This window comes from Carcharhinus amblyrhynchos, chromosome 3, assembly GCF_965287045.1.
Source record: "Carcharhinus amblyrhynchos chromosome 3, sCarAmb.v2.hapA, whole genome shotgun sequence".
Taxonomy (NCBI): domain Eukaryota; kingdom Metazoa; phylum Chordata; class Chondrichthyes; order Carcharhiniformes; family Carcharhinidae; genus Carcharhinus; species Carcharhinus amblyrhynchos.
The window spans coordinates 90,292,744-90,319,799 of record NC_137326.1 but is presented as its reverse complement, the minus strand read 5'-3'; the positions used below and the strand labels follow the sequence as shown (position 1 = coordinate 90,319,799).

Genomic DNA, 27,056 nt, shown 5'->3' with positions numbered 1-27,056 from the left:
CACATCAGATACTATCCATGCAGCAGCAGTTCTTTCAAAGAGCTTCTCTGTGCTCTTCAGACTAGAGCTCTTGGCTGTCTTGTAATCTGCAGCTCATAAAGTCATTCTGCCCCCTAGTGCAATTTGATCCCAAGTCTTACTCCCAACTTTGAAGCAATGATCAGTCTCCCTTATTCTTTGCATGCTCTCAAGATATATATTTGTTCTTGTACTGTTGCTGTATTATGAATATTAGCACTTTTTCAACTTTCACAAAATCAAAATGTTATAAAGTCAAATTTAAAATGATTTTAGCAATTCTCATTCTGTGGGAAGGTCAAAACCGAATTCCCCCTTCCATTACACCAAAGCACTCAACCTTCTGTTTTTGGCCTGGTTCGTATCTTAGTTTTCTGTCTAATTGTTGTACTCTCTCTCCGGTCCTTTGCCTGTAATTTTTTATAATTTTTTTTTTAATAAGACTGAAAAACTTGCTGCTGATGACTTAACACAAAATAAATTCTGGTCTTTTTCAACGAACACCGGTTTCTTTCACTACCTGGCATGAAATTGGTGAAGTTTGTAAGCAAGAGGCAAGGCTTGTGAGAGGTAATGTTGTTTAAAATGGGAGGATAAGCCTCCGTGGAATGGTTCCAACATCTATACAGTACATCTATATTTATACATCATAGAACTGAAACTTCTCAAAGCCATTTTGTGGAACTTAAAACTTGTAAGAAGTTAATGATTATCTTCTTTCAGACTGTCAAGTTAAAGTCTATGGATTTTAGTGTAAACAATGGAGCTGGTTCGGAAATTGGCTGAGCAACAAAGAACAGAGAATGGGAATGGATGAGTGCTCGAATTGGCAAAATGTGTCTAGTGGTTTTCTGCAGAGATATGTGCTGGGTCCTCAAATGTTCACTATATTTATTAATGATAATTAGATAAAGCCACATAGCCAGGTTTGCTGATGGCATAAAGGTAAGTAATGTTCTAAGGAGTATGAATGGAAGCATTATTAAGAGATAGTGATTGGATGATTAAGAAATAGTGATGGATTAAGTGAAGAGGCAAAATTGTGGCAAATGGATTTCAGTGTAGGCAAATGTGAAGCTATACGCTTTGGATCTAACAGGAATAGAGGAGGATGCCTTCAGAATGTTAAAAAGCTATAAATCGGAGGTCTACAGAAATATTGAGGGGGAGGGGTGAGGTTCCAGATACATAGATCCTTAAGTTGTCATGAATAGATATTGGAATGGTGTTCTTTCTACCTAGTGGACTAGAATACAAGAGGAAATAGCCTACAAGCCCCAGTTAGAGCACATCATCTATTCCATCAGACCAAAGTTCTAGGTTTCACATTTTACGCAGGACATGCTGGCTTTGGAGAGTTGTGTGGTTTACCAGAATGATACTGGTCTTTTTAAGTTTTGAATCTAAGACAAGATTACACAAATTAGGATTGTATTCCTTGGAATTTAGAAACTAAGGGGTGATTTGTTAAAAGTTTCCAATTTATTAATGGAAACAGAAAGGGGAGAGAGAAATTATTTCGGTTGTTTGGGAAGTTTGGAACTCTTTTGCAAACGGCAATTAATGCTGGATAAATTGGTTTCAAAACTGACATTTATCAATTCTCGTTAACCATAGGTATTAAGAGTTATGGGGCAAAGGTTGGTATATGTCAATCACTTGGACTTGACTATAGATTTAAAGATTTGCAGACAGTACAAAGTTGACCGTGTGATTGATATTGATGAAGAAAGCTGTAGACTGCAGAAGTTAACAATGAGTTGGTCAGATGGATGGGTTAATGGCAAATGTATTCATTCTGGGGGAAGTGTGGGGTAATGTATTTGGGGAAGGTTAGTAAAGCAAGTGTATGCACAATAAGTGGTCATACACTGAGAAGTGAGGAGGTAAAGGGGAACTTTGGAGAGCAATTGAAGCCTGAAGACCACTGGATAGATAGGTAAGGTGGTCAAGAAGGCATACAGGATACTTTATTAGGTGAGATGAGAAATTTAAGAGCTGAATGGATATGTTGGAACTATATAAAACATTACGTCACAGCTGGTGTGCTCTGTGCAGTTATGGCCATCACACTATAGGAAAAAATGTGATTGCACTGGAGAGGATGTAAATGAGATTTATGAGGATATTTGATATCGTGGACAGGGATGTAGCAATGCACGGGACCCTTTCTCTTGCTGTCTGCATTGTGTTTTTGGAGGAGGTTTTTTTTTAATTCATTTGTGAGATGTGCACATCACTGGCTAGACTAGCCCTAATTGCCCTTTAGAAGGTGGTGGTGAGCTGCCTTCTTGAACCACAGTTTATGTAGTGTACACACACCCACAGTGCTGTTAGGGAGTTCCATGATTTTGACCCAGTGACAAAAAGCATAGCATTATGTTTCTAAGGTAGGATGGTGAGTGGCTTTGAGGGGAACTTGTCCCCATGTGTCTGCTACCCTTGTCCTTCTTGGTGGTAGCAGTTTAGAAGGTGCTGTCAAAGGTGTTTTGTTGAATTCCTGCACCGTATCTTGCAGATGGCATGCACTGCTGCCACCCTTCATCAGAGCTGGAAGGACTGAACGCTTATGGAAATAGTATGATTTTTAATTCTTCAGTATGTGTTAAATTTGAATAATCAGCTGCAAGCTGCCCTGGATTTAAATAAAGGTGATTTTTAGTCAGGCATTCATCCCAAAAATCTAAACACTGCAGTGCTTTCATATACACACACACAAACAACCATGCAGCAAATACGCAATTCAAGAAAATGGCGCACTTCTATAAATTACTAACAAAGGAACAGTTTTTAAGTCCCATCTTAGAAAGAAGAGTCATTATGGCCCACTGAAAAAAACGCTTTCACTCCAAAAGGATAGTCTTAGATGGCTTCAGTTGCTGGAATCATATATCGTTGTTGCAGGATTCCCTCAAATTGAGGTCACAGAATTTGTTTTTTTGTGGTTTTCTTGAGCTCAAGTTTATGTGCTGGGGGCTTGGAAAGGGAACAGCTAGGAGTTGCTTGAGGTGTAGCTGTCTTCAGATTTTAAAATAGAACATTACAGCACAGTACAGGCCCTTCGGCCCTCGATGTTGCGCCGACAAGTGGAATGAATCTAATGACCCTCTAACCTAAACTATTCCAACGTTATCCATATGCTTATCCAATGACCATTTGAAGTTGGTGAGTCCACAACTGCTGCAGGCAGGACATTCCACACCCTTACTACCCTCTGAGTAAAGAACCTACCTCTGACATCCATCCTATAATTATCACCCCTCAATTTAAAGCTATGTCCCCTCGTGTTAGCCATCACCATCCAAGGAAAAAGGCTCTCACTGTCCACCCTGTCTAATCCTCTGATCATCTTGTATGCCGCAATTAGGTCACCTTTTAACTGTCTTCTCTCTAACGAAAACAACCTCAAGTCCCTCAGCCTTTCCTCATAAGACCTTCCTACCATACCAGGCAACATTCTGGTAAACCTCCTCTGCACCCTTTCCAATGCTTCCACATCTTTCTTATAATGCGGCGACCAGAACTGTACGCAATACTCCAAGTGTGGCCGCACCAGAGTTTTGTACAGTTGCAACATGATCTCGCAGGTCTGAAATTCAATCCCTCTACCAATAAAAGCTGACACACTGTACGCCCTCTTAACAAGCTTATCAACCTGGGTGCCAGCTTTCAGGGATCTATGCACACGTACACAGAGGTCTCTCTGCTCATCGACACTACCAAGAGTCCCTCCATTAGCCTTATATTCTGTACTCCTGTTACTCTTACCAAAGTGAATCACCCCACATTTTTCCACATTAAACTCCATTTGCCACCTCTCAGCCCAGCTCTGCAGCTTATCTATGTCCCTCTGCAAACTGTAACATCCATCCTCACTGTCTACAACTCCTCCGACTTTAGTGTCGTCCGCAAATTTACTAACCCATCCTTCTATACCCTCATCTAGGTCATTGATAAAAATGACAAACAGCAGTGTCCCCAGAACAGATCCCCGCGGTACACCACTAGTAACTGAACTCCAGGTTGAATATTTCCCATCAACCACCACCTTCTGTCTTCTATCAGCTAGCCAATTCCTAATCCAAACTGCTAAATCACCCTCAATCCCATTTTCTGCAGTAGCTTACCATGGGGAACCTTATCAAATGCTTTGCTAAAATCCATATAGCCACGTCAACTGCTTTACCCATATCCACCTCTTTGGTCACCTTCTGAAAGAACTCAGTAAGGTTTGTGAGGCACGACCTACCCTTCACAAAACTGTGTTGACTATCCCTAATCAAATTATTTCTCTCTAGATGATTATAAATCCATTCTCTTATAATCCTTTCCAAAACTATGCCCACAACAGAAGTAAGGCCCACTGGTCTGTAATTCCCAGGATGGTCCCTACTCCCCTTCTTGAACAAGGGGACAACATTTGCTATCCTTCAGTCTTCCGGCACTATTACCTGTAGCCAATGATGACGTAAAGATCAAAGCCAAAGGCTCTGCAATCTCTTCCTTAGCCTCCCAGAGAATCCTAGGATAAATCCCATCCAGCCCAGGGGACTTACCTATTTTCATACTCTCAAGAATTGCTAACACCACCTCCTTATGTACCTCAATCCCGTCTAGTCTAAAAGCCTGTATCTCAGTATTCTCCTTGACTACATTGACTCCTTACTGCGTGAATACTGACAAAAACTATTCATTTAGTGCCTCTCCTATGTCTTCAGGCTCCACGCACAACTTCCCAATACTGTCCTTGACTGGCCCTAATCTTGCCCTAATCAATATTTTATTCCTTACATACCTATAGAAAGCTTTAGGGTTCTCCTTGATCCTACCTGCCAAAGTTTTCTCATGTCCTCTTCTAGCTTTTCTTAACTCTCTCTTTAGCTCCTTCCTGGCTAATTTGTAACTCTCCAGCACCCTAACTGAGCCTTCATGTCTCACCTTTACATAAGCCGCCTTCTTCCTCTTCACCAGAGATTCAACTTCCTTAGTACACCACAGTTCCCTCGCTCAACCACTTCCTCCCTGCCTGACAGGTACATATTTATCAAAGACTCGCAGTAGCTGCTCCTTGTACAAGCTCCACATTTCAGTTGTTCCCAGCCCCTGCAGTTTCCTTCTCCAACCTATGTATCCTAAATCTCGCCAAATCGCCTCATAATTTCCTTTCCCCCAGCTATAACTTCTGCCCTTCGATATAAACCTATCCCTTTCCTCCACTAAAGTAAACATAACTGAATTGTGGTCACTATCACCAAAGTGCTCACCTACCACCAAGTCTAACAGCTGCTCTGGTTCATTACCCAGTACCAAATCCAATGTGGCCTCACCGCTTGTTGTAGTTAAGAGTTAAAAGTTATAAGTGGTATTGATTTTTTTTTTCTACAGCTGTTTTTTTTTGTTGCTGTGTTCTGTATAGATTGACTGGGTTTCCCTTGGACCTTAAGACAAAAATGTGTCATCTGAAGTTGGTTTTGATCAGGTGACCAACTGAACTAATCTGTCTGTTGTCTGTCTAGAATGGTTTAAAGCTAGAATCTATTGTTATACAATAGAGAATAAATGGAAGGGTCTGTTCACACCCACTTTGAGAAACTGGTTTCTGCAGCTGTCTTTGGTTGAGTGTCAGCCTCCAAGCCAGCGAGTCTGGAGAGTATACAGATTTTAAGGTTTCAGATGAGTCCACAAACAATAACAGATATAAACCCACAGATGAGTTTCTCTTGATGTCTGTTCAAGGGAGGCTCCCATGGGCTCCTGTCCATGGTTATTCAATCAGAAACTTCCAGGGACTTGAAATTGGAAAAAGTCATCTGACCATTGGCAGTCATCTGAACCATCTGTTAATGTCCATTTATTTAAAAAGGTTAATTCTAAAAGATTCCAAATGGAGTACAGACTGTATTTTAAGTTATGGATAGGGCGTGCCTCTCCTAGGCCTCACATTGAACTGAAGACTTTTGGCTATGAGAACAGATTGAATAAGCCAGGGGTATTTTCTTTGGCAGAGAGAGGAGAGGCCTATTTGAAGTGAATTAAATTGTGAGGATCTTTATAAGAGTAAGTGACAAGGTTGTATTCCCTTTGTCTGAGAGGTTCTTAACGGGGAGGGGTTTAGGATAAGAGGTCAGAGGTTTAGTGGGGAACCAAGGAGAATGTTTTACTTTTCACCCAGGGGATGGTGGAGATCCAGCACTGAAACGATGATAGACGCAGAAAGCCTCACGACTTTTAAAAACATGCATTTGGGTATGCACTCAAAGCACGATCACCCACAAAACTACACACCAAGAGTGGAAAAATGGGGTTAAACTGGATATCGAGTGTGTCCGCTGGTACAGACATGATGAGCTTCCTTTCATTCATTTTTTTTCAACCCTGTCTGGATTTAGGTTGCTAATCAGCCATTATCTCATTGAATGGTAGAATAGGCTTAAGGGGATAAATAGCTGACTGCTGTTGCTATCTTTTCAATTCTGCGCCCAAGTTTATATGTAGCCCAGATCTCTTCTTCCTCCCTTACTTTGTCCTAGCCATTGTCTGGTGGCTGTAAGGGTTTGATTACCATGCAGTTTCTAATGGGCACAGGCTTAAAGCACAAAATGCCCCCTGGTGTCACTCAATTGGGCTTGAGGGTGGCTGGTGCAGATAAATGGGAGAATAGTCAAACTGTTGCCTTGAGGAGTGATCTTTGATGGTTATGGCTGTGGTTATGTTATTGTGAAACAATGTGTGTGTTCTTGCTTTTAGTTTTGTTCTTTTAGGAAAAATAGAAATTTAAAGTAAGCAACAAAACCTGACAATTTTTCTCAACTGTTTCTACATTTTATATAATTCTTGTGCCAAATTTTATTTGACGCTGAAATGTTTTGGTTCTTTTACCAGAGAGTCTAGCAAATAACTTGTTATATTTTTATTCCAAGAATGACTGATTGCTTTAAATTCTGAGTTTATATTGTAATATTCCTGTCTCAAACACTTTGTTCCAAATTTGGATTTCTGTTTCACTTGATCTGTTTTGCAATCCTGCCTTTGTAAAGGAAGCATTTGTGACAGGTATTGTTAAAAATATTTTCAGAGTAGCTTCCACATTTGTAAAAGTAGCCTGCAGACCATCACATACAAGTCTGTACAACTCAGTTATTGATCTCGATGCACAGAGCTCATCATTATTGTTGAAAGAAGTGAATTGCTTCACTTCATCTTCAGAAAAAAAGTCTATGTTCTCCCAATAGAATTCATTTAATTTCTTACTGTATTGGCTTTTAGCATTTTCATCCAAACATCTTTATGCTTCTCACCATCAGACGCGCCTATATTTTTTGTTGATGTTAATGCCTATGCTTCCACTGAGCTGTAGTCATTTTGAGCCTCCATGACACTACTGAGGCTAACAGTTGTGTGGCATTTAATCTGGTTGTATCAACATTTTGCGGTGATTTGTTGATGTCATTAGTCCTTTGGAGTAAATGGTTCCACGAAAGAATGAAAACTGCAATATCGTACTTTTCAAACTTCTCTGCTAAGGATTCTGCTTCTGCTTTCACGCATGTTTTTTTTTAATTTGACGTGACTATGTCTAATAAGGTTTACTTTATATTAACAAAGTTCATTTTCAAAGCCAAAGCAGCATCTGCACAATTGGATCATTGGTATCACAAATCCATTTGTTAGATATTTTCTATTTGCTGCTTGAAGCACGACTGCAACATATTCCACTGATGCATGGAAACCAGAAAAAAGGCATGTATGTTTTGACCAAAGTTAGAAAATGTACAGGCCTCTTAGAGGATTCAGCTTCAGCATGGCAGAATAAATTCAAGGAGTGACTGGAACATGGGGTGAATGATGGACAGGAGCTTGCATTGTTCAGTCTTGCTTCTGTACTTGAATATGCTCGTGCCATGTTTGCAGCAATATCATGACAGTTTTGATGTCCATACCAAAAGTTGCATTGATTTCCAAAACTGTTACCTCCTGACACTCGGGTGTGGGAGTGTAATAGAACAAAATTGAGAAATCACTCTACAACTTCCCCATCACTGGTCACGTATCTTAAAGTTAATGTTAATCGGTCCACATGACTCACATCTGGTGTTGAATCAACTATTATGGAATAGTATTTGGCATCTTTTACTTCATTAGTGAGTTGGTTTCTGAGCCGCTTTGCCATTATAATGACAAAGTCATAATATGTTATATGTATTTAAAAAGTTGGTCTTCTCTGAGCCAAATATTCATAGCTTTTCAAATGCTCTTTGAGAAGCTCATCAAATTCACTGAGGTATTCGAGGCCGCTTTAAAAAATTACCTCTTCAATGGACAATACAGTTGACTTGTCTTCTTACAGGGAATCCCAGAGAGGACAGCAGTCTGATTCTGGCAACGGCAGGTCACAACACTTCCCTCCAATAAAAACACTCCTTTTCAAATTGAACCGATATCTGGAAGAATTGATTCTGCGTTAATTCTGCTCATAGATTTCAAACAATTCCCCCTTTAGTCTCCTCCTGCCCATTCCTCCCTCATAAACTCTCAAACTCTCTATCCCCATGGATCCCAACCCCATCACAAACTCTCCCTCTCTCCATAATATAACTCAGCACTCAAACCCTCTTCTCCTCCCCCCCCCAACCCTGCAAGACTGCACCTAACTCCCTCACACACTGTCCTCCCCACACCCCTACCACCCCCACACCCTGCCACACTCACCCCACCTCATCCCCTCCTTTGAAAGAATGCACACACAAACTTTAACACGAACTTTGGAAGTTTCCTGATGAATAAGATCTCTTCCGATGTTTCTCCAGTTAGAGTACCGGTAAATTAATACTTGTTTCCCTTTACTAGGGTCAGGGAATCATAATAATGGACTGCTTTAATGTTTCTGAAAAAATCAACCAATTTCTAGTTTCTGTCATTCCATTCCTCAGGAAATGAGATTTATGAAGACTTCTATCCTAGCCTGAAACTCTCTTTCTCAAATTTTCCATATTGCCTATGTTTTCTGGTTTATTTAATACAAAATATTCTATCATGCCCAGTAGAATAGGTTTTAGCCATAAGGCAATGTAGCTGGATAGTTTTTTTAACCCTCCCTTCAGCAGAAGAAGTCGCAAGATAGTGTAGTACCTCTGTCACTTCAGAATCGACTTCTTATTCAACTTCTTCAGCCGATGTTGTATCTCCAGAAATAGGCAAGTCTAAGTCATCAGATAATTCACCCATACCGTTGGATGAGGATGAATGCACAGTCTTTGCGCTAATACATCAAACACTTGCAAGTAAAATGACAAATTGTTTTTTACCCAGTTTTGTCTTGCTTCATCTTCAATTTCCTGTGTTTCTGATTGCCAGTTGATAGTTTCACTTCATATCGCTCAAGAAACTGATGTTGATTTCAGGTAGTGAATAGTGTCTGAAAGAGCAGGTGTGTGCACAATCAATCCCACACTTTTATCAGGTTCAAGCTCTGCAAAAATTGCACTCATCTCTTAACTATGAAGCTGTGATTCTGATCATGGATTTCAAACAACATTCTCTCCAGTCTCCAGCTGCCCATTCCCTCTCCCTGTGGATCCCAGCCCCATCACAAACTCTCTTTCTCTCCATAATACAACTCAGCACTCACTCTCCCTCCCTGCAAGGCTGCAACCTAACTTCTCACATACTCTTCTCCCCACCCCTTACACTCTCCCATTCTTACTCCCCTAGCTCATTTGAGGCCTCCACTCTTCAAGGCAGGCTGCCTCACTTGTCGTGACTGCCATGCTTCTCCCTCACCTCGGGGCACCATTGCTAAATTGTTTGCTTGGATCTGCTTTGTTGCCACCACAACTTAGTGCTCAGATCCTCATGTCTTCATTCGGAACATCACGTGCCTGTTGCTGGCCTAGGCCCACTGGTGCCAGTGTACGGTGCAAAATTGCTCACCTGCTTGGTTCCTCATGGACTGATTGGCAAACGTCAGCGGCTTAATCCCCTCATTGCATGAGCGGCCACCATGCCTCTTTCTCATCTCTCATTATGGTTCCATGCCCTCATGCCTCATCGAGCTAACCATTTACTACCAATTAAATATCAATTGTCTCACTCTTTCAGACTCACCAGTCAAAGTCTGATTTGGCCCTGCATTTGGTGTGGATTGGTCCATTTGTATTTGTTTGAGCTCTGCCTCTGGATGCTCAGTGCACTAGTGTAGCTTCCCCCCCTCTCCCAAAACTGGCCAAACCACCCCCTGTTGGTCAGGGCCTTATCACTAAGCACGATATGTTTCATTGTAAATTAATCTCTGCCCTCCCCCCTTCCCCTCACATTATGTACTGCACCCTGCGACTGCCATGATCTTGGGACTCCCGTGGAATGTCCGGCCAACAACATCCATGGCCTCCTTTGTGGCGCTGCTGAGCTCATCAGCTGTCACCATCTGATTGACGGGCAACTCTGAATAGTGTGGATGAACACAGGGATCTAGGTGTATGTGTACATAGATTCCTGAAAGTAGGGAATCAAGTAGATAATGTTGTTAAGAAGGCATACGGTGTCTTGGCGTTTATTGGTAGGGGGATTGAATTTAGGAGTCGCAGCGTCATGATGCAACTGTACACAACTCTGGTGCGGCCGCACTTGGAGTACTGTGTGCAGTTCTGGTCCCCACATTATAGGAAGGATGTGGAGGCATTGGAGAGGGTGCAGAGGAGGTTTACCAGGATGTTGCCTGGTATGGAGGGGAGGTCCTATGAGGAGAGACTGAGGGATTTGGGGTTGTTTTCGCTAGAAAGGCGGCGGCTACGAGGGGATCTTATTGAAACATACAAGATGATTAGAGGTTTAGATAGGGTGGATAGTGATAGCCTTTTTCCTCGGATGGAGAAAGCTAGCACGAGGGGGCATGGCTTTAAATTAAGGGGGAGTAGTTATAGGACGGATGTCAGGGGTAGGTTCTTTACCCAGAGGGTGGTGAGGGATTGGAATGCCCTGCCTGCTGCAGTTGTAAATGCGCCTAGTTTGGGGTCGTTTAAGAGATCCGTGGATAGGTTTATGGATGGTAAGGGTTTGGTTTAGGTTAGAGGGTCATTGTTTTTTAACTGGTCGGCGCAACATCGGGGGCCGAGGGGCCTGTTCTGCGCTGTTATGTTCTATGTTCTAACTCTTATTCGGCAGGATTTCACACCCGGGGTCTTGTTTCCAGGTAAAGATCCGGCCCCTGCCGACCTAACCACTGCCTGATCACTGGGTGGTTAAGCATGTCTTTCCAAGAAGAGGCACCACAGGTCTCTTGCCAGGTCTCTTGCCAGCTCTCCAGCCAGTAGGCAAGAGTCCTGATGTCACATTAAGATTCCAGGCATCAACTCTTAATCTCCCATTTCTAAATTTCATATTTGTTTATCAAAATTGTTCATCGCTGTTTTATCTTCTCACAATCACTTTGCAACCCTCTAACCATAATTTTCTTTTTCATTGGTTTCATATCAGAAGACAATAGCTTTTTAGAAATAACATGACAAAAGTAATAAATTTACACTGGTTGTAATTGTGAAGATATCAATATTTGCTGCCATTTATTTAACCCTTCGTTATATTTCAATGCAAATAAAATTTGATTTGCTTTTCAACAATATTTCAAGTAAAGTATTATCTTAATATTTACCAACTCTATGATAGCACTGTCCTTTGCTATTTATAGTTTTCCTGTCTAAAAATAATGTATATATGCATAGAAGTTTCAGTTGATGCTGAGTGCCCAGCATACTTCCTAAGATTTGGCAAAATGTTTTTCAGATTTTCACTTGGGCATTTATTTAATTGCCACTTATTTTTCAATGGTACCAAGGTTTGCTCAGCTTTTGCGAAATAGAGGAGCTGGTTTGAAAACTAAAACAAACAACAATTATGCCACCGATCATATGAATTGACTTTTTTGTATTTGTTAATCAGGTTTAAATGAAGAGTTGGTCCAGCTTCTACTCATCAGGGATGAGCTGCACATGGAGCAGGATGCCATGCTGGTGGATATAGAAGACTTGACCAGGTTAGTGTAGGATTGAACAGGAATGACCAATTGGCTATTTTGACCTGCAGCAGTTTCAAGTGGATAGCTCTGTACTTCCCCAGAGGACCATTGGGCAGTTTTTGACATTTTGCACTCTCATTTCATTTGTATGTATTTTCCCTGAAACATTTTCATCCTCTTAAAAAGCTGAGATACTTTGGCTAACTGGAATTATTATTATTGTCGTGAAAAGGTTAGCAGGGGACTTCTTTGCAAAGTTAGTTTATTTATACTGAAACAGAAACAAAAACCAAAAGGATGTAGGAGGTTAGGATATAAAAGTTTTTTTTAATTTGGAACTCTTCCAAAACTTGCAGATGGATTTCCGGGAAACGCATATGCCATTGTTTTACAACGCATACACTGAAACCTATCCAACAAACTAGGGCTTGTAACTAGTTTGCAAGAACTGATCATCTTCTCTGACCTCCAGACTCTGAACTGTGTGGAAAATTTGACTAAGGAATTGGCCAACCTTGTACCAGAGGCCACTGATCTCACACCGACCACACCTCTATTTATTGGGCATTAGTGTGTGCTTGCTTCATCTGATAAGGTTCAAACTAGCCAAAGCAGCACGTGATCCCAACTTTGTTCTGTGATCATAATTTGATCCAACTCATAGATTTTTGTCTTTTTAAATACAGACTTGAATGAGCTGCCAGTCTTCTTTGTGCTTTTCTCTACACTCTGAGATATGGCTGACTAACTGTATCTCTTCGGCCCCCTCAGTATGTACTATCCAAACCTTTGTAGACTATTAATCCTTTAAAATCATTTGGTGCACAATTTCCCATCAGCACGGATGCCTCAACAATCCTCAACTAGACCTCTGCCCAGAAATGCTGGTATGGATTTGTCTGCTAGATCAAAAGCATGCCAACAATTTTCCTGCTTCTTATCCAAGTATATTCTCTCCTCTTTGCAACAAAATATTTATGTAGTTTATTATTATTGTTAATTATAGATTTACGTTGTGCTGCTCTTTTCTTTGTCCACTCATTTCAAATGTAGCACAGGCTCAGGTTTATGAGTGGAACACTTACTTTACGAATGGAACGTTTTAAAATTTCAGTGCCGAGCAGTTAACTTTTAAAGTTTTAACTTCACTTCACCGACAGTATATATCTGTATACCATGCAGCAGGCGCAAATTATTCCTCTCACTATTCCAACTGCTCTCTTCACAGAATCGTGGAATTTTCACAGCTCTGAAGGTGGCTATAGGGCCCAGCATGTCTGTATTGGTTTTCTGAATGAATAATTTGCTTTGTGCCAATTCCATCACCTTCTCACTGTATCATTTAATATTTTTCCCTCTTTAGATAACAGTCTAATTCCTTTTGAATGCTTTCACACACATTCATACTCTCTGGCAGCACGTTCCAGATTTTAATCATTCGTTGCATATAAAAGTTTTTTCTCATATTGCTCTTGCTTCTTTTGCAATGACAGTAAACTTGTGCCCTCTTGTTCTGGATCCTTTGAATGGAAACAGTTTTTCCCAATCTATCTGTCCCTCATGATTATGAACACCTCGATCAAATCTCCTCTCAACCTCCTTTTCCCCAAGGAAAATAGTCTTCACTCCAATTTATCTTCATATCTGAAATATTCTCAGGAATCTTTTCTGCACTGTCTCCTATGCCTTTAATTCCGTCCCAGAGTGTGGTGCCCAGAACTGGATATAATATTTTAGCTGAACTATTATCACTAGTTTTGCCTGAAGTGCATGCCAAATCCATGACTGTCAAGAATTTACCTTTAACCTCATATGATTGCTGACAAGATTACCTGTTATATAGAGTGGATGTTGTACCTGGTCTCACATGCTCTCTCTCACCTGCAAGCAAGCAAATTGGGCCAAATTTTGCTGTTCAAAGAACAGTAAGGTTAAACACATTTGCCATTATTGATGTGTACCTGGTGGTGGGGGTTTTTGCTGGGGGGGGGGGGGGGGGGTGCGCAGATGCATGGTTAAACACCAATGTTGAAAGGTTGCTGTCTGAATTGTGCTGCTTTAGCAGTACAAAAATGATCTGTCTGCCTCCCAGTTGGCATGCTTTGAATGTCATGAAGTAGGAACATGGGACTTGGGAGCAGACCGTAGTGTCGGAATCAGAACCAGGTTTATTCTGAACCCAACAGGTTCTAACTGGCCCAGATCTTAGCAATTGTTATCAAAATGTGTGCGTCCACGTTGTTTTATCATGTAACTGGCTAAGTTGTTGGTAGTTTGGCAACGATTTGTGCAGGGATTGACAAGTAGAAAGGTCAATCAAACCAGTAATTGGTTCCTATGGATGGAGACGATTAGAAATTAATTTTCTGAATTGAATACAACAGCCAGAATTTCCCTGCCCTTCCCACTAGCAAGGTCATGTGAAACCTTGCCACAGGTGGGGGTGCATACAACAGGAAAGCTCCATTGACCTGTGATGGGGCTAGAAGATCCCGCTGCTGGCCAATGGCAGGCTGCCTCCACCACTGCACAACATGCCATAGGGGCGCGAAAATTCTGCTTACTGACTCCGAATGGTTTCCTGGTGTCTGGCCAGACGACTAGTAATATACAACAGACTGGTATGTCTGGCTTTGTGAAATACTCAACTCCCTCAGCCTCAACTCCATCCCTAGATACAAATGTTAAAAGCTTTGAACTTGATTAAAAATTTTCTTGTAAAATGGCCAAGTTTCTCAAAATATGACATTAGCTTGGGGAAATTTTTGACTTCTCTTCTTTCTCCAGACATGCTGAAAGTCAGCAGAAGCACATGGCAGAGAAAACAACAGCCAAGTGAAACTGAGATGCCTCCAGCAAGCCACGAGACTGGAGAGGGGGGGGAAAAGGCTAGATTTTACTTTGCTTCTGTCGTTGTAAAATGCTGACGCTCAAGATGGTGCACTTGAAGAAAATCAGTGTTAGTCATTGGTACTGTTTGAAGCTTTATGTCCAGTGATTGGCCTATGCTTCTTTTATAATTTATTTTAATATGATTACATTTGTCACTGAGTTGTATCGGGCATTTCAGTAAAATGTTGGTAACTGATATGCAATTCTAGTAAAACTGAGAAATGTGCAGGATTGGAAGATATATAAAGTAGTTAAAAGAAGCTAACTTCTGATGCTTTGGATTTTAGTTAAACAGTATTTTACCATGGACCTCTTTTTATTCTTCACAGATGGTAGTTTTAAACAAATAAACTTTATTTAAAGGTGCTATTAAAGTCAAAGAATACATGCCTGCCTTGTAGTGAAGTTGTAGCTATTGGTGATTAGGTCACTTGAATAAGTCTTCAACATTTTGTAAATGTTGACTACCTGACTCAACCATTTTAAAGTGTGTTAATATAATTTCAGTCAATTGGATTCAGAAATGTTATCTGGAAATGTTATGTACAAATATGTAAAATAAAAAATAAAATTTGTTTCCTATGATATACTTATTAATCTGGCTTCACTTTTATGTTCAATGTAAAATCCTAAATTTAATGCTAATTCTTTCATAATTTATGAAGAAGGAATATCAAGATACGTCTTCAACTGTTTTAATTTCTAACAACTCTGACTTATTTGTCACATTACTTGCATCACGTTGGTCTTTCTTTGCCTGATTGAATTGAAATATTGGCATGAGAGAAGCTAATTACTGCTCTGAAAGCATTTTAATTATAATGGATTCCAGAAAATGAGATGTACTTTTTGCACTTGTTAATTTGGCAGTTTTGAACCACAGACCTATATTTTCACAATGTATTTGCACTTGTCCGTCTGATTTGGTTTTAACCACTGCTGTACAATTTTCCAAGCTGCTACCTGGAATGCAGGCATGTCTGAATCACTTTTTTATACTGCAATCTTAAAGTTACAAAGCCAATGCTCAGAATGGACTGGCAAACCTAAACCCGTTCCTCGCTTGCTACAAAAGACAAATTTGGAATCCAATTGAAGATTGCTTCTGAAATGTTTTGCAACTTGTAAGGGAAATTGCAGATTAGTTACCTTTAGGTAAACATTACATATTGAATAAATATCATTCATCAATGAATGAACAATAGAGGGCTTGATCATAATTGTTTGGGTTGTTCAGTAATCTGATACCTTTGAATAGTGCAGAACCTGGATCACTAATACAATTAGCATTAGCTCCAAGGAGGTGGTAAGGTGGCACAATGGTTAACACTGCAGCCTCACAGCACCAGGAACCCGATTTGACTCCTGGTTTGGTTCCTTGTCTGTGTCAAGTTTGCACCTTCTCCCCATGTCCATGTGGGTTTCCTCTGGGTGCTCCAGTTTCCTCCCACAGTCCAAAAATGTGTGGATTAGGCAGATTTGCCATGCTAAGTTGACCCTTAGTGTCAGGGGGACTAGCTAGGTTAAATGCATGGGGTTATAGGGATAGGGCCTGGGTGGGATTGTAGTTGGTACAGGTACAGTGGGCCGAATGGCCTCCTTCTGAACAGTTGGATTCTATGATTCTAATTTTCTTCCCAAATTCTCTTTTGCTAAACATGTTGGACAGAATCTTACCATATTTTTCCAAAGTTTTAGGCTCAGGATGAAAACTGGTGTGCATCATTCCAGCCGCAGAAAATAGTTTTCCATCACTCTGGCAGGGTGGGACGAGGCCAGATAGTCAGATAGAGGTAGAGTCTATGGACTGTGGGAGGAAACCAGAGCAGCCAGAGGAAACCCATGCAAAAGTGGGGAGAACATGCAGATTCCATACAGACGGTGACCTGAGGCCAGAATTGAACCTGGGTCTCTGGCACTGAAGCAGCAGTGCTCACCACTGTACCACCATGCTGCCCATAAATGATCAATCCTGTCATTGACATTGGCTCCTGGCCAATCAACAACTTGATTTTAAAATTGCCATGCTTATTTTCAAATCCTTCCATGGCTTTATCCCTCCCTATTTCTGTTATCTCTCCAGCCCCACAACTCTTTGAGATATCTTTGATCCTCTTGAGCATCTTTGATTTTGCATCACTATTGGTGTCTGGCCGTCAGTTGTCCAAACTCTCACCTCTGGAATTCCCTCCCAACATCGTCCTGTCGCTGTACCTCACTTTCCTCCATTAAGATGCCCTTTAAAACCTACCCCTTTGGTGCAAGATTTTGATCATCTGACATCTCTCTGTGTCATGGTCTCATTCTTTGCTATATAACACTCATGTGAAGTCTTTTATTAAAGGCACCATATAAATATAAGTCATTGGTGTTGTTCCCATGACCCTTGATGTTATGACTAATGATGCAATCCCCACTGCAACTCTGGCTGTGACTAGTTAACTGCACATTCCTGAATGTTGATCATTCAAATTAAAAGAAAATTTTGGAAAGTACCTAGGGGGGAAAAAAAGGGGAATTAACTTTTAGGTGAAGATCTTCTCCCAAGCATCTCTTCACAAGATTGTGGGTTCTTAAGGAGAAATTATTTTACTTTAAACAGCTGCTAATAGGGTTGCATATCAACTTTTCTTTGCAATTATTACACTAATAAGTCTGCCTCTTATATTTGAGGCTTATCACAACAAAAAAAATAAGTTTCTTATCTCCTCGATTCATAGATCAACAGCATCCTCATTTTCAGTGAGAATTTAAATGAGGGCCTACAGATTTTTTTATTATTGGCACCTGTTGGTATACTTAAACACTGCAATGAAGTTACTGTGAAAATCCTCTCGTCGCTACACTCTGCTGTCTGTATGGGTACACTGAGAGTGAATTTAGCATAGCCAATCATGCAATAAATAGTAATGGTAATGTGCTTTTTAAACAAAAGTATTGTGACAAGGACAAATGTTCCTCGTGGTTTTGCCATACTGTTGCTCCTGAATGCAAACACATTTTATTTCTTCACAGCCAAAATTATATTTAACAAGGGAATTGTTTATAGTGTGTGTCAAAATAGACCAAATATATGAAATGATTTGGACAAATGTTCTGTAAAACAAATTTGACAACTAAATCATTGCAGATTTGTGTCTTGAAAATTGCAGCCTTCTCCACACATCTTACTGTAACAAACCAGAGCAACTGGAACTCGAGATAGTAATGATTCTGACGATACGTAATCCAGACTCGAAATATTGGCTGTATTCTCTTGTCACAGATGCTGTCAGACCTGCTGAGATTTTCCTGCATTTTCTGTTTTTGTTTGATTCCAGCAACAGCAGTATTTTGCCTTTGATTCTTAGTGCTGGTGTGTGGCATATTAAGAGTATAAATAGTTGTCCCCATTAGTTAATGTACAAAAATATAATAGTTTAGATGTAAAGAAAAATGGCTGAGGTTCACAACCTGCACCTTCCTGACTTCATCTTCAGACACCCCAATAAGGTTTGGCATCGAACTTTGCTTTTGCAGGACAAGAAATTGAACATCTTTGTGCATCTGCAGTTGCATGGATATTTACATGGGAAACTGATATTTGGCTACACCCTAACCTTTGGTGGTAAAAACAAGAAAGGAACTAAATCAAATTTTTGGAACGGCACCTCCCACAGTCCATAGACTCTATCTTGGGTTTTACACCAGTTGGATTTCTTGCTGACAATAGATTTTCACCCAAGTTTTTAATGAATTTTGCCATGTTCTGGTAGGTGTGTGGATGAAAATTTAGAATCCACCTGAGTCTTGTTGCAAGGAAGTTAATTCTCCGTGTCATTAATGAATTTTATACAGTCGTAAACTGGAAAAATTACACACGTTTGTGACAAAGGTAAAGCTGCTGCATATTGTTATGAAGACCATTCATGAAGTCATGCAACTGAAATGGGAACTAAAACCATTGAAAGCAGAACAAGAATAGGACTGGATTATGTCACAATAGCATCAAGACTAAGCTTTATCTCACCCAGTAGTTTAAGGATAATCATCTTTGTCAACATAGGACAGACTTCTGTTCCTTCATTATTATGCTCAATTTACCATATAAATAAAACAGGGAGTTCAACATAGGAAGTCAGTGTTTGAACCCTAGACTTGTAGGAGATTTCTTTATACTACACCATCGGACTTCCTTAAGATTACATTTAATGTCTTTAAGTAGTCCAATATGTTTTCTACTCTAGTTTGGTTCCATTTTCACGGTGAATCTCTAAGAAATTCTTAATTGTTCTTTTTAACCTGGTTTTAATCGCAGTGGACAGTTCGAAACACATTTATATAAAATGTTAAAAGTGCCATGTAAATTAAGACCTTTGCAGGCAGACCAAAGGAGATCCTGGTTCTAAAGCACCTAGAAATCGACAGCATATTATTGAGATTCAATGAGGGAATTTTAACACTCCCAAAAGCAGGTGGATGTCAGTCAGGTGGGAAATAAAAAAGTAAAAAACATCTCAAACCCACCTCCTTGCTTTAACAGATGTGGGACTGGGGAGTGAGCCTTGGAAATCCTAGCAGTTAAAGGAAGTTGAGGAAAGTTGTGTAGAACTTGTAAATGCTTTCGCACACTGCTTGTGGAACAAAATGAACTGGAGTACTTCTTCTCCAAGTTTATTAGCCTCCAAAGGAATTAAACACCAACCCCTCCCCCACCAGCTGCCCAGGAGAAATCTGATTTCCTCCACAGATGCACAATTTACATGTGGCCATCTCAGATATTCTACAAAATCCACCCTACCTTCTTTCTCTGCTGCTCCCCAAAACTTATCAACCACCCGACCCCTAAACTCCACGCCTTCCTATTGGTGTTGCCTTCAATCTCCCCAGGGCTCCCCCTTTGCCCCTGCTCCTCAGTCTCTCCCTCTGACCTCCCCCTGACTGCAGCTTGATACCCAAGCCCTACCTACATGACACTTCTTTTATTCATTTGTGGGACATGGGCATCACTGGCTTGCCAACATTTATTACCCATACCTAGTTGAGTCAATCACATGGCTATGACTTTGGAGTCACATGTAGGCCAAACCAGATAAGGATGGCAGCTTTCCTTCCCTAAAGGACATTAGTGAACCAGATTTTTTTCTCTAGCAATCAGTGATGCATGGTCATCAGTAGATTCTTTTTAATTCCAGATTTTTTTCGATGAATTCAGATTTCACCACCTGCTGTGGTGCGATTTGAACCTAGGTCCCCCAAACATTAGTTGAGCTTTTGGATTAATAGTCTAGCGATAACAGCACTAGGCCATAGTTTTGACCGACATCTAGCCATCTTTTCAATGTGGCTAGCTGTGAAGGAGAAATAGAGCCAAAACATGGAAATTAATTTCCTGACAGGACAAGAGGGTAAAATTCTTCTGGTTTCACAACCATTAAACTGCTGCCTAACCCCACCACTCCCACCCTACCTTACCATGCAGGGCCATATATGTTAAAGACCTGGGATGCTTGATCATCTTTCTACTGGTTTCAGTGAACATTCTATTAATATTCCTGATTGAAATCCTGGGAAGAAACAAATAATGGAGGATAAAGAAGAAACAAAAATGATTAGCTAAATCCAAATTAAAATAATCATTAAATAGAAGATATAAACAGTGCTTCAAAGACAGTATTGGTTAACACTAATGTGTTCTGTTGCTAAGTATAATGTCCCAGTCATTATCATCATGAACTGAAGACATTCCCCTTCACATTTGCCTTCAGTTTATTGCATTGTTTTAAGTGGAGTCGTAATTCCCAATCCTGCATAAAACATTGTCAGTGAAAAGAGGTTATCACCATTATGGGTAGGGTAAACATTGCTTTGGGGGGAAGGGTGGGTACTGTAGTGCTTTGTCACTCCAGATGATTCATTTAGCGTTATGCTGCTTTTATATCTGCTGTGAAAAGCACTAACTAAATCTGTGAAATAAACAGGAAAAGTATAACACAAACAGCCCAAGCCCAAGCCCCATTGTTCTGGCCATCTGAATTACAGAATAATCCAGGCAGGTTAAAGTGGCAATTGGAAGTTTATACTTCCTGAGGTTATAGCACAGACATTCGTACATCAAGACTTCCTCAGGTTCCCACCACCAATCAGTGACGTAAGTTGCCTTGGATGCTTCTCCCGACATCAGAAGACGTGGGTCATGTTCTGTCTCAGGCTGCTTCATCCTCAAGCCATCAATGTAATGATGATGAAAAGAGCTAATGGCTTATCAGCAATAGGCAGCATAGTTTCGTGATGGGGAGGTCATGTCGTGATTGACTTCTTTGAGGAAGTGACAAGAAAAATTGACCAGGGCAGGGCAGTGGGTGTTGTATACATGGACCTTAAGAAAGGCTTCAATAAGGTCCCTCATGGCTGGCTGATGCAGAAAGTGATGTCCTATGGGATCCGAGGTGAGCTGGTAAAGTGGATACAAAACTAACTTGGACATAGAAAGCAGAAGTAGCAGTGGAAGCTATTTTGCTAACTAGAGATCTGTGACAAGCGCTGTTCCACAAAGCTCTGTGCTGGGGGCCTTTGTGATACATGTAAATGATTTGAAGGAAAATGTAGGTGGTCCGAACAGTAAATTTGCAAATGATACAAAAGTGGGGGGAGTAGCAGATAATGAGGAAGACTGTCAGAATATATAGCAGGATATAAATCAGCTGGAGATCTGAGCTGAAGATGTCCGATGGAATTTAACCTGGACAAACGTGCGGTGATGTGATTTGGAACATCGACTGCAGAAGGAACATATACGGTAGATGGTAAAGCCCTTAGAAATATTAGCAGACAGAAGGATCTAGGTGTGCTGATCCACAGTTCTGTGAAAGTGGCAATTCAGGTGGTCAAGAAGGCATATGGCATACTGGCCTTCATCAATCAGGATATTGAGTATAGGAATTGAAAAATCATGTTGCAGCTGTGTAAGTCTTTGGTTCGGCCGCATTTGGAGTACTGTGTACAATTCTGGTTGCCATACTACCAGAAGGCTGTTGATGCAGTGGAAAAGGCGACGAGATTTAGCAGGATGTTGCTTCCCACCCCCACCCCGGCGGCACTGACCCTCCGCCAGGCCCGCCGCCCCCCCCCCCCCCCCAAACGGGCCCAGCCACTCACTTCAATGGCCAGCCCAATCATTGGCCTCCCTCTGTCACTGCCAAGTGCGCAGTGGCAGTGGGTTTCCCCCCCCCCCCCCCCCCCCCAACACCCACCAATCTCCCCAGGAGACCCTGCCCCAATTTGATCCCACCCATTCGGCCCTGCCCCCCCCCCCCCCTTTTTCTGGCCACACCCTTTGGCACTGCCCAATGATGCCCGGTGGGCAGTGCCAAGATGCCACCTAGGGCAGTGTCAGGGGACCTTCCCACCGATCTCCTTAGGGGAGGGGGGGGGGGAGTGGGGGGGCGGGGAGGAGAAGCCTCAATGGTTCCCCCCTTCATTCCAATAGGGCTAGGCCACCAACTGGTTACAAATAGGGAGCTATTGTAAATCCCACTGGAATGAAATATTCCTGGCTGGGATGGGGTGGGGGGGGGTCCCTCTAGGAGCCATGGATGCTTCAGTCCCGGACCCGCTAATCAGATGGTTATTCTAATTAAAATAATTTATTCAATTTTGTATTGTATTATATAATTTAATGTGCCGATTTCTGGTGCGGAGCTGACACTGCTGGAAATGGCCGGAGATTCTCGGAGGCCACGGCACCCAGAGGTAGCCTGACTCATGGCTGAGAGAATCGTTCCCCCAACATATATGGGCATTTGGTGCCCAATCACTAACACCATGTACTGCCTGGAGGCACCAATTGGTTCCGGAGGTTATTCCCAAAGGCAGCTTGCTGTTGCTTTGCAGAATGGAGCAGAAGATTGTCAGCTCCCTCACAGTTCAAGAAAGGGCTCAAACAATCTCTCATCAGGTACTGTTTCACTCTGCTCGAGCGATGGCAATTTTGTGCTACTGCTTGGGCACGTCAGTTTGACTTTTCCTTTCTTTTCAGGACTTTAAATCAGCAGCAAATATGAATAATAACTCCCCTCTGTGCTCCTGACAGCAATATGGTACTAAACTGTCCCATACCATGCATTTTTTTCTGTTCTTACCTTTGAATATTTTATTCTGTCTCTACCCAGACAGGTCTTCAATGGGCAGTTAAGTTGTTTGGGTGGGGGGGGGGGGTTAATTGTTTTTCCTATGTACACAATAACATTGCAAACAGGAGCAGCAGGAGGCCATTCAGTCCTTTGATCCTGTTCCCTATTCAATATTAGCATGGCTGATCCTCTGCCACACCCTTGCAGTCTCCCACTAAGTCAAAGGTTTTACAATCCTTCCTGCAGAATGGTGTCCAACATTGCACACAATATTCCAACCCATTCTTACCCTCATTTGACCTTCACATCAGCTGACTGCCTGTGAATCATTCCCATACCAGAGACGTGAGGGTTTCAGCCTATTTGTTTACTGACATTAGCAGCCAGGATGTCCAATGCAATTAAAGTGTGAAGAATTGTGTAATAGCTGCAAAATGCTAACTGTAAAAAGGTTATCCAAATATTATTTAGTCTATCTAGTTATGAATATGAGATGAAATCTTTGGTATTTCCACTGTTTTGAAAAAGAGTTCCCATTTTACAAGTTTAGGCAGGTTCCATGGTGACAAGCTGTTTGCCCGACAGAACTGTCTCCAAATCCAGGTGATCATCTCAAGGATCGACTACTCTGTATAAGGAGAAATGTCTTCACTCAGAGTGTTGTGAATCTTTGAAATTCTCTATTATAGCAGGCAGTGGATGCTCAATCATTGAATTTATTCATGAGTGAGATCAATAGCATTCAGACATGGTCCTGTTGCATGGTGGAAGAGCGGAGGGTCCATTCATTCATTTGAATTGACGAGGACGGCACTGGTATGATTTTTAGAAATGGATTTCTTTCACCTAACAGAAATTGAAACTGACATTACAGAAACTAAAAGCAAAAACAAACTTCGAGACTGACTACGAAGCCAGTCCCCATGCTGTACTGGACAGGATCTCGAAAACAAACTGCCAGCTGAACACACAATTCTAAATTAAATGTTAATTCTTATCTGAGTGTCTTTCGCAGTCTGTCTCTACCTAGAGAAAACTGGTTTTGCAGCTGACGTTATCAAAACTTGCTTTGCTTGCTGTGTAATTTTCAGGACTGCGGTTGATTTTCCCAGTATGCCTTCTGAGTGTTCAAGTGTAGTCAAGTATTAGTTAACCCCTACAGTATTTACATGTAATTGCATTGGCAGAAATAACTTAAAATGAAGTCTTTTCGTGAAGAAATATTTGCATAGACTGAAGTAACCTGAGTTAATTATACATAAGACCTCTCAAGCAGGCTTGATCAACTATATGGACTATTGCTCCTATTTATGTTCCCGATTTTAACATTTTAAGTTCTGCAAACAGGCTTGAATTTTCTCAAGGGAATTTCTTGCTTTTGTATTTCTTTGTCTTATTTACCCGTGTTACATCACAATATTCTACTACAACTGAGTGCTACACTGGTTCTATATTTGGTTTGGAAGTTTTTTTTTGCTGTTTTCTATTTAAAGAATTGAGAAGGTTCTGGTAGAATTTTAAACTGGCTGCGGCAGTATTTCCTCTGCAGCAACTACTCATAGTTTCTGTTTTAATATGATGCAACAGTCCACTCAGAGTGTGCTGTCTCAGCAGATTTAAACAGATGAAGCCACAGGCCTATGCTCACTGTACATATACATACAAATGTACACATACTATAGATTTCTGTTATATTACTACCCTCTAAAGTCCCACTCAGTTTTTGCACAACTTCAGTTTCTAACTGAGTCAGGATTTTTTTTTGCCATGGAAAAGGGGCAACTTCCAATGGTGTTCCACTGTACGGTCAACATCAATCGCTTCATATCCACCCTTGTTTAAGTTGGTCAAACAACATGTTACCTTTTTTAAAAAAGGAACTGGAAGCATTGTGAAAAGTTCTGGTGGCACATCAATAACCACCATGCACCAGCTTGATGAAATGATTTATTGTGGATAAACCCTCCACAAATTTCATTCAAATGAGCAGGCTAGGAAATAGTGTGCATTCAACAGCATGAAGTCTCCATCAGAGGTGTAAAAGAGCAAACTTGGGGCTATACGGTGGCACAGTGGTAAGCACTGCTACCTCACAGCACCAGGAACTTTGGTTCAATTCCTGGCTTGGGACACTGTGCGGAGTCTGCACATTCTCCCCGTGTCTGTGTGGGTTCCCTCCGGGTGCTCCGGTTTCCTCCCACAGTCTGAAAGACGTGCTGGTTACGTGCATTGGCTATGCTAAATTCTTCCTCAGTCTACCCAAACAGGCACTGGAGTGCGGCGACAAGGGGGTTTTCACAGTGACTTCACTGTAGTGTAAGTTTACTTGTGACACAAATAAATGAACTTTAAACTTTAAATTATCCCTTATATATTGGCAGTTCTGATAATTAACAGCAGATCATCATTTGCCACGTACACCAATTCCAAGTATGTTGCAGCAAAGGTCAGTGACACTGCAGTTTTCCTCCGGCTGCACTGACAAAGCACCTCGAGAAGTTTAAAACGAGAATTTAACAGTATCAGCTGAGAGAGGCAGAACTGAGAGATTTGTGAGCTGAACAATGTGAAAAGTTTCCAGAATGATTTCTGTAACTGGGAATGACATTTGCAGCTGCTTTTTTTTTGCCATTCAGCCCACAAATACCTGGACATGTTTCAAAATGTGTAAATCCACTGGGACATTTCCAACCCAAATACTCCCCACCCACAATGTGTACTTCTCAGGAGCAGCTGTGAGATTCCTTTGGAGCTACCCATTATTGTGGAGGAGGAGAAAGAGGAACCCAGGATGAAGTCAAGTCAGGCAGAACCCACAAGATGTTGATCAATCCCAGTGGGAATATACAGACAGCATACGTCAATTGAGGATTTTACTGAAATTGTCAGCATGATGTTGCTAAAACAGCCATCTTCTACAGCACAAGCCAGGTACCTCTCCATGACCTTCTCAAAAGGGCTATCTAATTATGGATAATTTCCACCAAAGTCCTGAATGTAGCAGGCATTGTGTGCCTGAGGGTGAAGCTAGCAGCTGAGAACATGTGCCACATAACATGTGAACTGCTGAATAAGATTCATGGAGGAACTGGTTTAAAGATTGTGCTGTAAGGAAGATTGGTATCCACATCATACAATCCTACCGGGCACCCCTAATCAGATAACATCATGAATAGTTAAAAGCAAAATACTGAGGATGCTGGAATCGGAAACAAAAACAGAAAATACTGGAAATTCTCACCAGGTCTGACAGCATCTGTAGGGAGAGAATACGGCAAACATTTTGAGTCTAGATGGCCCTTTGTCAGAGCTCTGAATTGCCCCTGATAAGGAGCAATTTACCAGGGCCAATCCACACACTTTTGGACTGTGGAAGGAAACCGGAGCACCAGAAGGAAAACCACGCAGAATGGGGAAAATGTGCAAACTCCAGACAGTGACCCAAGCTGCAATTAAATCCTTGTCCCTGGCACTGTGAGACAGCAGTGCTAACTACTGTGCCACCGTGCCACTCACTATATGTAAATAAATGTAACACCCACCTCTCATTCCTTTCTGAAAGGCTTGGATATCTGACCGAGTGATGGCTACACTCTTCCTTACTGGCTTGGTGCCATGATCCAATGCCTTCTTGTGTTGCTGTTATACCATTTGAACTAAAAAACGTGCTCTACGATTAGGAAGTAGATTTCCCCTCAGTCAACTGTGTTCCAATTGAACAATATTTTCAAATGACTGTGTATGAGTTTACATCTCAATTATTTAACTTCTTAATTATTCAACTATTTTATATGATATTTACGTTAATGCCCACTCCAATAAGCATGCAAATAAGCATAATCAGGACACTTTGTGGATGCAACTCCATTTTTAAAAGCATGTACAATGTTTATGATAATCCCTGTGAGGAATATCTAATTGATCTCCTGGTGGGGCTTGTTGAATATGAGTTCTCTTGGTCTGCCCAGGTGGAACTTGTCACCTGAGCTCTATGTAAGGCAGACACTAGGAAGGATATGCAGAAC

The 27,056-nt window shown here is 41.3% G+C and overlaps 1 protein-coding gene across 8 annotated transcripts in view; it reads left to right on the top strand.

Moving 5' to 3' along the window:
• The window catches only part of schip1 (schwannomin interacting protein 1), a 686,116-nt gene extending 670,609 nt beyond the window's left edge, over positions 1-15,507 (top strand). For all 8 annotated transcript variants that reach the window (XM_080185496.1, XM_080185502.1, XM_080185498.1 and 5 more), the window contains 2 exons: positions 11,953-12,046; positions 14,816-15,507. In XM_080185496.1, the coding sequence (XP_080041622.1) occupies positions 11,953-12,046; positions 14,816-14,867 (146 nt within the window). In that variant the 3' untranslated portion in view covers positions 14,868-15,507. The remainder of the gene's footprint in view (positions 1-11,952; positions 12,047-14,815) is intronic.
• The last annotated feature ends 11,549 nt before the right edge of the window (positions 15,508-27,056 follow it).